Raw genomic sequence first — 15,164 nt, forward strand, 5'->3', positions numbered from 1 at the left:
ATCATATGCTAATCATTCTTTTAAAATTTATAGTGAATTTATAAACTTACTGTTTGAATTACCAATTTAAACAAATTTTACTAATTTATAATTCTTAGCTTATTCACTAATTTTTGTTAACTTATCAAATGAACTCATACCATTCAAATTTAATTCACCATAAAGAAAACTCAAAATGTCATCAAAGCTTATGATGTGGGTTTAGTTTCTGCCCAACGTCAACCACCAGACAAGAACAATGTTTTCTAATTGATAAAAGGATAAGTTTTATAACATAGCTAATGGTGCAGTTTTCTAACATTTCATTTCTAAGAATTGAAAATAAAGCAAAAATAGACTGTAATATCTTATTTGAAATTTTAGACGAGCAAGAATCCATCAATCCCATAAAATTTAAGCAGTAGTAGAAAGAAGTACCACCCATCGAAATTCAAATGAAAACATATTTTAATATGTAATTTCATGCCTAAAATATAAATCTAACTTTGCCATAAGAAGATATGCTATTCTTACCTTTTTGAGTATAGCTCACGGCAAAGCTTGGAAAAGATGAAGAAATCTCCTGATTCTTGTGCATCTTTCATTGTTAAATAAATGAATTTTTAATTAATTTAATGAAAAATTATCAATTTACCCTTAACATAACATATCTTTACTAATTTACCCTTGAATTTCATGATAATTTCTAAATTACCATGCTTTAATCATTCCTTACATCATCGCTGCACAACAATTTCTCATCTTCCAATTTTGTCCTTGAAATTTTACAAAATTTACAATTTAGTCCCTAAATTCCATTGTTCGGACAAATTTAGTAAGAAAAACTTGGATAACTGCGTCCCAATACTCCTACTTAGGATGTTGCATAAATTGAGATAAAACATGAACAAAGTAAGATAAATCTGAACGTGTGACAGCCAAATAAATGAGATAACCCATCAATCGTCGATAGGATTTAGGATTTGCAATTAATTCTCCTTTAGCATGAGTTAGTATGTGATTTTTTTTTAATTGGAGAACCAATTATCTTAGCTCCCAATAGACCAACCTCTGAAATAATATCAATATCGTACTTACGTTAACACAAAATAAGCCATGAGAACTTCGAGCAACCTTAAACCTAAAAAATATTTTAGTGCGCCAAAGTCCTTCATGTGAAAACAATTATTGAGATAAGTCTTAAAAATATTCAACATAGATAAGAACATTAATCTACACAGTCTAAATATGATTGGAGAAAACCATAGCTCTTCAAAGCTGAAACAATTTTGCAAGCCAATAACGAGGAGCCTGTTTTAATCTGTATAAAGATTTTCGAAGCCGATACACAATGTTCGAATCAGAGGTTTCAAACCCAGGAGGAAGTTTCATATATACATAATCATGTAGATCACCATGCATAAAAGCATTGTGAACATCCATTTGATGAAGCTCACAATTCTTTGATGCAGTAACAGACAAGAAAGTCCGAACAGTTACCATTTTAGCTACTGGTGCAAAAATCTCATTATAATCAATTCCTTCAACCTGATGATTACCGAGAACAACTAATCGTGCCTTTAATCTCTCAATGGTACCATCAGAGTGGTTCTTGATCTTGTACACTCATTTACTACCAAGCACTTTCTTTCCATGAGAAGAGAAGCCATTGTCCATGTCCCATTATCTTTCAAAGCCCGAATCTCCTTTTGCATAGCACTATATCAACCAACATCTTTCAAAGCCTCCTTAAAAGATTGTGGCTTCACCCCAACAATTATGGCTGCAAGAAAATTTATATGTTTCGCAATAAATTTGTCACAATTAACATAATGTGCTATAGGAAAAGGTGTACCTGATGGAGGAGAGGAAACATGTGATATGAGAGATGGACTTTTCTTAATCATTGTATGTGTCACAAAATCTTTCAATTTCGAAGAAGGAATTTTAGTTCTCATACCTCGACCCAGAGTGGAATCAAGGGAATCAATAGAAACTAAAGACGAGTCTTGCGGATCATGATCTGATGGAATAACCTCATCGACTGAGGGAGAAGACAACTTTGTTAGAGATGAAAAAGACGAATTGAGCTCACTAATAGCCTCAGTCATAGAAGGCAATTGTGTTTGCATCTCTCCATTATCACTAAAAATTGGCAAAAAAGGTTCAACCTCCAAGGTTTCAAGATGAACAGTCGTAGGGGATTATCCTGTAAATAAGGAAAATTATCTTCATAGAAACGAACATCCCTAGCGACGAGAAAAACTTGTGTCTAAATCATATAACCGCCAACCCTTTTTCCCAAAAGGATAACCAACAAAAACGCACTTTCGACTGCGACTTGCAAATTTATCACCTTTTGTTCTTTGATTATAAGCAAAGCATAAACAACCAAAGACATGTAACATTATACAAGGGTGGAGAACTAAATAAAATTTCATAGGGGGTTTCCTTATGAAGCACGCTTGAGGGAGTTCTATTAATCAAATGTCCTGCCGCTAAAACACACTCCCCCAAAAGAAAATTGACAAATTTCCTTGAAAACATAAAGCACGAGCAACACATAAAATGTGTCGATGTTTTCGCTCAACTCGCCCATTTTGTTGAGGTGTGCCAACACAAGATGTGTGGAATAAAATGCCATTAGCCAAGAAATAATCCGTCATGCAATTAAACTTGGTACCATTATCACTTTGCACTATCTTGATGGTCTGTGAAAAATGACGTTCAATCATAGAAATAAAGGACATAAAACATCTGAAAATCTTTGTTTTATCAATCAATAAAAACACCCAAATGGCATGAGAGAAATCATCAACCAATGTCAAAAAACATTTTGCTCTACAAGATGAAGAAGTATTATAAGGACCCCATAAATCACAATGTATTAATTCAACAATTCTTGATGCTTTGTTGGTACTCAAAGGAAAATAATCTCTAGCCTGCTTTGCACGATGACAGACTTCACATGTTTATTCAAATGTTTCTTACAACTACTGATAAAAGGAAGTGATTTTAAGACCTTCTCAGAAGGATATCCCAAACGTTTATGCCATAGATCTACCGAAGAAGATCCCACAACCAAAACTGCTTGAACGTCTGACATCCGCTGAAAATAATAAATTACATCCCTTCTCTCACTCGTTCCAATCAACTCCCTTGAATGTAGGTCATTTATAGCGCACATGTTTGAAGAAAAATGGACAAAACAATTCATATCATCATCTAGTTGCAAAACCGAAATTAAATTGCAATGTACTTTTGGCACATAAAGAACATTATGAAGATGAATTTTGTTCGTCAGTTTTAAAGTGCCTTGCTTAGTTGCTACAACATTTTGTCCATCTGGAAGACCCACAGGACAAGCAATCACATCTTGAATATTGGTCAGAAAATAAATATTTCCCGTTACGTGATTAGAAGCACCAGTGTCAATTATCCAAGATGTATTATCAAACTCACCATTCAATCGATTTGTTTGAGTTTTAGGGTTATCAAAAGAAGCAACCAAGGCTTGCCACTGTGCGGCACTAAAACCAGAAGCAGCCTTACTTATCGAAGGCAAAGATAATGCATTGATCGGACTATTAGTGGTCGTTGCAGCTCTAGCATTTGCGCGAACCCCCTCGATCCCGACGATAAGCTGGTGGCTTTCCACGAGAACCATTGGAAATTTTAGTGTACAATTTCGGTGGCAGACCATATCACTGCTCCCACCAATTAGGGTAACCAATAACCAGGAAATAACTTTTAACATCATGGCCAGAGCGTTGCAGCGCGAATAAACCAAGCTTGACTTGTCGACTTTCTCAATACAGCCACGTCCACGACCATCTGTGCAAACAACAAACCCCATAATTTCTTAATTCTCATCCTTAAAACGAGTCACTCCAGGTATCCTTTCATCTTCAACAACCTGTTGGAATGCACAATTAAGGTTAGGCAAAGGATCTTGAGATAACAAAGTTGAGCGAATCTGATTGTAATATTCGAAGTCCAATCCTATCAAAAATTGGTGAAGTTGTTATTCCTCTAGTCTTTTTTTCGTGAGCCTTGCCAAGATTACATATACATTGACCACAATGACAACATAAGATAGTTCGTAATTACTCAGTTCATCCCAACGAACCTTCAATTTGCTATAATATGTCACAACTGACATCGATTTAGACTGTTCGCAACGAGAAATATCATTTTTAATTTTTGTATTCTTGGACCTTTGACAACCGCGAACCGTTCATTCAAATCATCCCACAGTAATTTTGCATTGTTGTAATTCGAAAGCATAGATCTTACCTCTGGATCAATTATATTCATAAGCCATGAAACAAGCATACACTGTATGCAAACCCAATCCTCCTTCGTGCATGGTAGTTGTATTTCAGTGATTGTACCACCAAGAAAATCAAACTTGCGCCGAGAAGACAAAGCCACTTGAACAACGTGTGCCCAATCATCAAAGTTATCAAGTCGGAGTCACACCGAAGTGATAAAATCTCTCGGACGATCTTGCGGACCTAAAAAAATGGCTATGTTGCATTAGTAATAGTCATTTTTAGTTGTTGGCTCTTGATACCATGATAATACTTGGAAAAGTCTATGTTTTATTGTTCTTCATAGAAAAATATATATATACAGTACCATTCGAATTAAAACAAGCAACTAAAAATTATGCCTTAAATATAATATATCACCAATATTGCAATGCAAGAAATCAATCTCTGTCAATTTCAACCAAATCCCTTAATGTATGCCGTAGTAAGAACTAAGACTATCTTGTTGAGATCAGGTTCAATAGGATTACCACAAAAATACCTTGGATCATTCGACAAATGGAGGAACCGAAAATAGACCATTATTTTTAAAATAACTCTGCATGTAAGCCGTCCCAACCAGGGGATTTGAGGGGAACCATGTCCATGGAAAAAATATGGTGGGAACGACGTTAATACTATGAAATAAGTGAGAAAAAATATGGTGGGAAAACTTTAAAAAGACGTCAGAAAGACATAAATATTATTTTTAGATTAATACAATGTTAATATTGACATTCACAATATATACATTCTAAAAAAGAGGTTGTGTCGGCTCTGATATGTAGTTCTCTGTGGTCTTTCAAAAACTTAATTTTTTTTGTGGTTCGTTTGCTGGTGCAATCAGTTTTATTCGTATCTATTTTAGTCTATTGGTTGGGTTTTTTTTAATATTTTCCATGTATGGTCCTTATATGATCTAAAATGGTTAGTTTCAATGTTATAGAAAAAGTTCAAATTATGTATTTAGTTTACGATGATAGTTGTAAACTCTTATTATAATTTCAGATATTTTCACTTTTTTAATAATACTAGCAACTTCTATTAAAAAAATTATCTTCCAAGTAATTCTCTTAAAAACGTTAAATGATTTAATTGTTTTCTTCATTCATTATTTATTTCATTCTAATCTAAAAACAAATTCTTTAATAATTCGTACGAACTATATTTTTTAGTGTAAAATATAGTAATGGTCACTGAACTTTTCTAAAGTTTTAATTTAGGTCCCTCAATTTTTAAAACTTGCAATGCAGTCCTCCAATATTTAGTCTGTTTGCAATATAATCCCTACCGTTACACTGCCGTTAGTATATTTGCAATATGGTCACTAAACTTTTTAGGCGCTTGTATTTAGGTCCCCCGACTTTTAAAACTTGCAACACAGTCCTCAATTTCATTCTAAACTCCAAATTCCTTTTCGATCTCGAATTTCCTTTTTCGCTCCTCTCTTCTCATTTCCAGCGTAACTTTTTCAGTAGGGGATGCATGGAAAATTCTAATCTAACTTAGAATTATGTGGAGGTGTTGACTTGAATAAGGGTTCATTGAGAGAAAACCCGACCAATGGACTATCGGGACCATCAACGATTCAAGGTGTAATGTTAGATACAAGTCATCTTAGGTGAAGCATAGATGTTCGATGAAATGCTTATGAGAAAAAAATGGGGTTAGAAATGTAGAGTTGATAAATACTACTAATATGAACTAAGTATCATTGTTGAAAGTCACAAACAAAGCTGGAATTATTTTGTATAAATGACATATAATAATTTCTTTGTTTGATCCTCGTGGTTAAAGATTTTCCAACAGATGAACAAATATAATGAAATCCCAAACAACACATTCACCCTTCAATCTTTTTTGCTCACATGCAGTCTCGTTTGGATTTTGTTCTTCAATTTTCTGCCATGTAAAATTGTAAACCCAAGCAGTGCTCTGTCTTTCAGCTTTTTATTTACAAAGAAAAAATGGAGGAAGAATTGCTGGAACGCAACACCGACTGCGTTTATTTATTAGCCTCTCCCCTCACTTACAAGAAGGTATTTATTTTATCTTTTAGGCTATCCGGAAGTTAGTTTTTCCTTCCCGTTTTCAGCTCGCTTGTGTGTTTTTTGTTGAAATTTTTATGGTTTTGGAACCGCATGTCAATGATCTGGATATTCAGTGTTAGTTTTGAACCAAAACCATCTAATTTTCTTTCGTTCTTCTTAATCAAAACTTTTAGTACTCCGTATGAAAGATATTCAGTCCATCGGAATAGAAATGAAAGAGGGTCTTAGGCTAAATTTTTTTGATCTTCTTATTTGGTTTTTCTTTAAATCAGGGAATTGATTGTGAGTATCGACATAGTGAAATTGCAAGGCTCAATCTGAGAGACTATTGGTTCTAGTTTACTAGGAATTGTATTGATTCAACCTATGGTTTTCGGCGTCTTGTGAGCTCGTATTCTTTTTAATAAGTTAATGTTGATTATGGGACTGATATATCGTGAACGAATTGGATCTTTTACATGTTTTGGAAATTTTACATTTGAATTTTATTGAATTATAGCTTTAGAAGACAATTATGCATGCACGCAACTCGAAAGACATCATGACAGGGTAATATATTTGGAGCAGCTACTTGACCCTGTCATGATGCCTTTCAAGTTGCGAAAGAGACTGAGAGGTGAATGCGCTGTTTGGGATTTCATTATATTTGATCATCTATTGGAAAATCTTTAACCACAAGGATTAAACGAAGAAATTATCATATGCCATTTATACAAAATAATTCCAGCTTTGTTGGTGACTTTCAACAATGATACTTAGTTCATCTTAGTAGTATTTATCAACTATGCATTTCTAACCCATTTTTTTCTCACAAGCATTTCGTCGAACATCTATGCTTCACATGAGATGACCTGTATCTAACATTACACCTTGAATCGTTGACTGTCCCAATAGTCCCTTCGTCGGGTCTTCTCTTAATATACCCTTATTCAAGTCAACACCTCCATATAATTCAAAGTTAGATTAGAATTTTTTATGCATCCACAACTGAAAAGTTATGACAGAAATGAGAAGAGAGGAGTGAAAAATGAAATTTGAGATCGAAAAAGAATTTGGGGTTTATAATGAAATTGAGGACTGTGTTGTAAGTTTTAAAAGTTGGGGGACCTAAATGCAAGTACCTGAAAAGTTTAGTGACCATATTACAAACGTACTAACGATAGTGTAACGACGGGGACCATATTGCAAACGAACTAAATATTAGAGGACTGTATTGTAAGTTTTAAAAATTGGGCGACCAAAACGAAAGCTTTAAAAAAATTCAATGACCATTACTATACTTTATCCTATTTTTTACCACATTATCCCATCGAATTTATCATTTATATATATATATATATATATATATATATTAAATTTGTTATCGTCTCAAATCGTTCTTTCAAATCAGATTTAAGTATATATATGTATGTATATATATACCGTTTTTTTTAAAGAGAATTTGAGTCCTTTGAATTAGTAAAATTCAACTTCAATATAAGCAGCCATTAAAATAAAATTCACCTAAAAAAGAAACTCGAGAAGAATGGCTGAAACTACTAACACTATTCCTACTACATCATCATCTCCGATTCCCATGATGATGGATCCTTTATCGGCAACCGCAACTCAACCACCATTATCGACAGCGAATCCAACACTGCCGCCTCTCACGGCGGAGACGATGACGATGGCAACTAGAACGTTGACACCAACACCTTCGACGAATTCCTCGATCATTCCTCAAAATAACAACCCTTCTCCTTCCATTGACCCTTCGCTTCAAAGTCAACAGCAAATCTCGCAAATTTTGTCTCCACCTCCCGCGCCTCTTACCCAACAACAACAAGCGCAGCAAAATGTTGCAGCTTTATCGAATTATCAAATCCAGCAAACCCTTCAAAGATCCGCATCTATTTCACGCATGAACCAACTCCAGCAGCAGCAGCAGCAGCAACAGCAACAGCAACTAAGCCAGCAGCAACAGAAACAACAACAAATCCAGCAGCAGCAGCAGCAACAGCAACTAAGCCAGCAGCAACTGCAGACTCAGTACAATAATGTTTTGAGACAAGGGTTATATGGGCAAATGAATTTTGGTGGGTCGGGTTCAATTCAAGCTAACCAGCAACAGAACCAGCTGAATCAGCAGCAGATGGGCAATACTAATTTATCAAGGTCGGCTTTGATGGGGCAAGGAGGTCATTTGCTCGGTGGCGCAACTGCCGCTGCTCAGTTTAGTTTGCAGTCTCCGCTTTTAGCTTCGGTATGTATGTTTCTAGATACCCTTCTTCGGAAATTTGAATTGTCTGCTATTGAAATCAACATATTTTTTCATGAAAGTGGGGAAGTAGTTTGAAATTATGCAGTTTCTACTTTAGGTAATAGTCAAGAGTTTGAATGGGATGTCTTGTTGATTCTAAATTGTTGCTTCCTCTGTTGATTTTTTTCTTTTTTGGAAATATTTTTGTCAAATTTGTTTGCAAGTGTCCGTATTGATTTTCTGAAGAATTTCAAGGTGCAACTTGGAACTTTAGGAGTTTCTTTTCTTCTTTTCCTCGCCATGTTGTTGGAATTCTTCGCATGTTTTAGTAAATGATTTAGTTGATGTTGTTGAGGTTTTACTGTCAGCTAAAGTTGGAATTCATTGATGATTGTGAAGTGTCTATTTATTTGACGAAGATAATCGTTTCCTAGTTGATGTTTACTGTTGGTTAGTGTTTTGAATCTTGGTAAGTTAAGTGTAATTGATGCTTAGGAGTGGTTTCCTAGCTTTTTGAAAGTAACAATTCATTTTTTCTACCCCTTGAGAACTTAGAAATTGCTAATGACCTGTCTTGAAGTAAACCTAATTTTTATTTCAACTTAATTGTAATGAAAGTTCTAATGGTAATAATATAACCATTGTAGGATATATTACCAGGTAGGACTTAATAGAGAGAACTTTAACTAGTTTCATGTTTTCCTTTGCTTATGGAAATTATTGGTTTTTTTCTAAAGCCCTTTAGTTTTTTTTGATTTAGCCGAGGCAGAAAGCTGGTTTGATGCAAGGATCTCAGTTTCAACCAGGAAACCCCTCTGCCCAATCTTTGCAAGGGATGCAAGCAACGGGGATGATGAATTTGAGCTCACAACTAAGGGCTAATGGTCTTTATGCTCAGCACAGGATGAATCAGGGACAGATGAGGCAGCAATTATCACAACAATCTCAACTCACATCTCCTCAGGTATTGTCTCTTAGGCTACATTGGGAAAATGCAAGATTACCCACGGTATGCTACTGTAAAAACATATATGCTATATTGGTTTTCGTTGTTGGACCTGTCTTGTTATGCCATTGCCACCTTTGAGGAAAATTTTCTGTGGGTGGGCAATGCTTAAGGGGCTTTGTCATGTTGTTTTAATGCACGTCTTCCAATTAATTTGTGCATACATATTATCTTAACAATATCTCCTCTATAAACTACAGGTTCAAAGCTTACCAAGAACATCTCAAGCCTTCATCAACTCTCAGTTATCAGGGCTGACTCAGAATGGACAGGCTGGTATGATGCAGAACTCTCTCTTGCAGCAACAGTGGTTGAAGCAAATGCCGTCCATGTCTGGTTCAGGCTCACTTTCATTCCGCCTTCAGAGGCAATCACAGGCCCTCTTGCAACAGCAACTGGCATCTTCTTCCCCTCAGTTGCACCAAAATTCCATGTCCTTGAACCCTCAACAATTGTCTCAGCTCATGCAACAGCAGTCACAAATGGGACAACCTCAAATGCAGCAGCAGCAACAACAAGTACTGCAACAACAGCAGTTACAACAACAACTTCAACAACAACAGCAACTATTGCATCAGCCCCAGCAGCTGCAGTCTCCTAGGATGTCTGGACCTGCAGTCCAGAAAACCCTCAGTTTGACAGGATCACAGCCAGATGCAACTGCATCCGGTGCAACCACACCTGGGGGAAGCTCGAGCCAAGGAACTGAAGCGACCAATCAACTTCTTGGAAAGAGAAAGATACAGGATCTGGTTTCACAGGTTTTTCCTGCTTTTAACTTTATTTTTTTGGTTCTTCTCTTAGTTCCAATGATTTTCTTCCTTCTTTTGTGGTAACTTGTGCACATTCATATTTTGGTTGTACCCAGGTTGATTCACAAGGTAAGCTTGAACCAGAAGTTGAAGATCTACTTTTGGAGTTTGCTGATGACTTCATAGACTCTGTAAGGCTCTACTTTAAAAGCTTTACCTTGATGATATTTTCCTTTCTGTGTTTGGGGTTATGGATACATGCATCTATTACTCATTTTCTTTTTAGTTTCTGGTGGTAATTAACCTCAAAAATCGTAATATAAATAAAGTCAGAGGCTTGACTATTGTTAATATAGACATGGTTAGCATTGGGGTATTTTTATGTCAAATGTAGCTCGAGTATATCAAGATATTTTTTTCTGGAATTCTTCCTGCAATGTTTTGTGTTTAACCTGGGGAAATAAAAAAATTGGGCTGACAGTGGATGCCATTTGGTACATCAATCAGCTGTTAATTAGTTGTCTTCTTTGTTTGAAACTTACACCATTTCATTCGTTTTCAGGTGACTACATTTGCATGCAGTTTGGCCAAGCATAGGAAATCATCAACATTAGAGTCCAAGGATCTCTTGCTACACTTAGGTTTGTGCTTTGACTATTTTGCATTTGTCTGGAAGAGTTGTGTTGACACGACAGTCCAACATATATTTGGTTAGTGCTCTTATTTTTTGTTAGATGGGGTAAAATTCTGGAATATCTAGGTTTTATATGATTTGAAGTTTTCCGTGACAGAAAATAAAATTTGCCTACCAAAGATAGGTGTTAAATGTTACTGGTGATCTATGATCCATGCTTAATCTTTTCCTTCCAAGATTTGCTTCTGATGAACTCTAATCTTATGTACATTTTGATAGATTATATATTACTTAAGTATTTTAAAAAAAATAGATGTTGAGTCTGAATAAGATAGCCTATTATAGTTTCTTCATCATTTAAGTGAAGCCAATGGAGCTATAATGAATGTTTAACATGGGTTATTTGCAGAGAAAAACTGGAAATTGACTATTCCAGGATTTTCAAGTGAAGAACGGAATCAAACAAGCCCAGTAAGCATTTCTGTTTGTTGTTTATAAGATGTCAGTGCTCAAAATGTCTTGGAATTTAGACTTAAATGTATGTGAATTCCAATTTCCTTTTAGGGTTATGAACTCTTAATTTAACACCTATCTTTGGTAGTCAAACTTTATTTTCTCAATATTAATCTTCAGCATTTTACTTGGCATGATATCAAAAAAATGCCCCTAACGTTTGACTAAGTAGTCTGTTGGGCCCCTATTATTTTTCTTTTTGGAGCATTATTGCCCCTAACATTTCATTTTAGGGCAAAAAAGTCCCTAATGTTGGACTAAATAGTCACTTTAGCCCTTGTTCTTTTCTTCTTTTTTATTTTTTTATTTTGACCTAATGCTTCATATAAGGGTAAAGAATCCTATATTTCAGAGCGTTGGCTGTTTGTTGACTAATAGTTTCCATCCACAGAGCAGTTTTATTGTCCCAAGATGAAATGTCAGGGTTTAAAATGCTCCAAAAAAAAAAAGAATATGAGCCAAAGTGACTATTTAATCAAACGTTAGGGACATTTTTTTGTCATTATGGCTACTTTGCATGTTAGCTTTGTCTAGCATTTGTGCTGATATTATTGGAACAACTTTTGCTTTATATGAAACTCTGATTATTTCCAAAATAAGAAAGATTACAATTGATCGTTGTATCCTGTTTTTGAAATATGCAGTTATCCAGTGACCTCCACAAGAAGCGTCTTGATATGGTGAGCGAAATTTTTAGTATAAAAGGATTAAAGCATGTCTTACTCTCCTAAAGCGTTAACTTATACTTTACCCAAATTACATGGTTAGAAAGGAGCACTGATGGAATCGTCGCAGCCCAAAGCAAATGCAAATAATCCTAAAGAAATGATAAGACAAGGTCTTGGCAACCCAGTTGATGCAACAAACCATTTATTGAGACCTTCACCGAGTTCCGAGCAGTTGGTTTCACAAGCAGGTAGTTCACAAATGCTGCAGCAAATAACTCGGTATTAAAAGCCAGTATTTGTCACTCATAATTTGGACCGATTTCAACATGGCTGTCTATCTGGATGTTTTAGGTGAGTAATGGGATTCACTTTCACTAATGATTTGTTTTTCCTCTTCCTTTTTGTAACATCCAAATGTGTATTACTGTTTACTTCTACCCATCTATGCATATGTTGTTGAGGTATTGGAGTCCATGCTTAGTATGTATCACATTTGTATGACCTTTATCAACAAGACACATTCTCTATCATGCATGCATGCATACATGCATACATACATACATATATTTATAGGGTTAGGATCCACTTACACCTGGTGTAAAACTTTTAGTTCTACAATTTTTTAGGATCTTTGTACGAGTGAAGATAGACGGTTGAAATTATCTCCTTTTTTCTTGGAAATATCTTTTCATTTCCTAGTGTTAATCTCAGCCGTCTATTCTCACTCTATCGATTCTAAAATGGTGTAAAACTAAAAAGTTTTACACACGGATCCTGTCTCTTATATATGTATATATATAATTGATGGGCTTGTCCTGGGACTCCTAGGGATCATCCAATATGCCTATCTTGCTTAACTCGGTAGGGTAGTGTTCCTAATTGAAGAAGTACCTAAATGTATTTTTCCCCGAGGATAGAAGGTATCAATCAACCAGTCAAATAGGTTAAACTCTGCTCCCGACCTTTGAATAGCATATGCCTGATGGAACAGGTGTTTCCTGACGGATCGAAAAAGAGGGAATTTGGCTGATCAGCCAACCCTACTCATCTTTGTCTACCCTGGTTCAAGCATTAGCTGACACAAGCATTTTTGACCCAACCTGTTGTCCTGCAGTCCAATGAACCAGATAGACCTTGAATCATGTCTAGCTGCTGCCCTTCCCCTAAGGACATGGTTCAATGTTGTCTTAAACCATACTATGTTCCTAAAGATTCTTGTTGACTATCAACCATTTCATAACCAGCCTTATAATCTACCTCTTTTCAGGTTACCTGAAAGCTTTTAAGATGCAGTGACAGGAGGGAAATGCTGTAAATTACTTGCCAAGTGACCAGAGACATGATGGAAGTAGTAGTGTTGGAAATGATTTTGCACCATTTGATCATCTGATTTATCAGTTCCTATCCATGATTTTAGTTGATCCCTCGTTAGGGATTTTAGTTGATCCCTCATTAGGGATTTTAGTCATGAATGTATACTAGGTTGTGAAAAGCACATTGGTTCAGTCATTTATTTTTCCATCTATTGGATTGAAAAGAAGAAATTATTCATTTCTCGTTTGATACAATGCAAATTTCACACGACTATAGTTTTTTAGTTACAATTGCAAATAATATATTTATATGATATGACTGTATTCGTATTTAATAAATATATTGCACAAATGAATATACAAACATATTCAGTAAACACCAACCAAGCTCTCTTAGTTGTTATAAATTTATTATTATTCTTTGAAATTATGGGTTCGAACACCACATATGACGGGCTCATTTTATTCGTGTAGTTACAATTATGGATGGATCGAGGAGTGGTGTTAGGATGTGATTACATTCTCTGAAATATTTAAATTCTCATATAATTTAAATATTTTCTTTATATTTTATATTGATGATTTAATTTCGAATCACACTCTTAAACTTCTAATATAACTTTTTAAATTCATATCTTAACATAAAATTTTATGTTCGTCCTTAATCAATTATCACAAAAACATGATATAAACTAATAATTATAATTATAAATAGAATCAATATATTAATATAATTATATCCATCAAATCTTTACAAAATTTCAGCCTATAATATGTTTGTACCTATATTAAAATAACTCATTCGAAGTTTCAAGTGAAATCTTGTATTGGCCAATTGTATTTTTACTGCTTTGGTTTACACCCAACTATTGATTTTTCCCTAAAATTATAATTAAAATTACAATAATATATTTATATTATTACAATAAAATATTACTACACATAATATGAAAATGAAATTGTAAGGATAATTAACACATTCATATAAATGTAATTAAAACCTGTTATAAACGATCTTGGTGGTAAGTAAAGGGTTGGAAGAATAATTAACATATTCAATATTAAATAATTGAAGATTATCTTTAGGAAGATATTATCTTGTATTTATCATATATTAATAAAAAAAAGAGTAAATTATGTCAATAGTCACATTTGTTTTCTGTTTGATTAACTTTGGTCATTGGTTCTTTTTAATTAAGAGTGCTTAATCCCTTATGTAGCCGGTCAGTTCGATTTAACCCATTAACATAAGTATGAGTTGCCAATTAAAAATAAAACACAAAAAAATCCATGTGTAAAACGCACGAGTCTTCTTCTTCCTCTTCTCGAGCTTAAACCAATAACAATAAAAAAAAATAAAACAAAACTCTTTAAGATATCCCCTGCCTTCAACCCATGCACACCGTCTTCGTCACCATATCCACCGAAACATGGTTTAGATTCATCAAGTTTATAATAACAAACGGAGATCCGTTGCTAGTCACCCGAGAAGTATCCTCGTAGCTAAGACCACCGCACCGTACTCTACTCTCCCACAACCCTTGTAAACAACAAAACACGTTGCCGATAAGCTGCTCTTTAATCTCCGGGCAAGATAATAGCCGTTGGCTTTGAAATCGTCTCATCGAATAATCGAAGGTTTTGAATCGAAAAGCTGAGAAGATTATCGTAGTCATGGTTGTGAACATCGAAA

The 15,164-nt window shown here is 34.8% G+C and overlaps 1 protein-coding gene across 1 annotated transcript; it reads left to right on the plus strand.

The window, feature by feature from the left end:
• The first annotated feature begins 7,823 nt into the window (after positions 1–7,823).
• Positions 7,824–13,555, plus strand: LOC120167424 (transcription initiation factor TFIID subunit 12b-like). The gene is made up of 9 exons (XM_039176447.1): positions 7,824–8,588; positions 9,346–9,549; positions 9,792–10,352; positions 10,460–10,534; positions 10,906–10,984; positions 11,387–11,448; positions 12,135–12,170; positions 12,259–12,509; positions 13,426–13,555. The coding sequence occupies exons 1-8, from the start codon at positions 7,869–7,871 to the stop codon at positions 12,442–12,444; spliced, it is 1,923 nt and encodes a 640-aa protein (XP_039032378.1). The 5' UTR covers positions 7,824–7,868; the 3' UTR covers positions 12,445–12,509; positions 13,426–13,555.
• Positions 13,556–15,164: the final 1,609 nt, after the last annotated feature.

The sequence above is a fragment of the Hibiscus syriacus genome, unplaced genomic scaffold (genome assembly GCF_006381635.1).
Source record: "Hibiscus syriacus cultivar Baekdansim isolate YM2019G1 unplaced genomic scaffold, ASM638163v2 tig00111678_pilon, whole genome shotgun sequence".
NCBI classification, from domain to species: domain Eukaryota; kingdom Viridiplantae; phylum Streptophyta; class Magnoliopsida; order Malvales; family Malvaceae; genus Hibiscus; species Hibiscus syriacus.

Excerpts from the sequence above, each read along its gene's own strand:
- LOC120167424 (XM_039176447.1), top strand. The coding sequence starts at position 7,869 with ATGGCTGAAACTACTAACACTATTCCTACTACATCATCATCTCCGATT. Across the intron at positions 10,353-10,459 it reads TACAGGATCTGGTTTCACAG|GTTGATTCACAAGGTAAGCT; the intron begins GTTTTTCCTGCT and ends GGTTGTACCCAG. Across the intron at positions 12,171-12,258 it reads ACAAGAAGCGTCTTGATATG|AAAGGAGCACTGATGGAATC; the intron begins GTGAGCGAAATT and ends TTACATGGTTAG.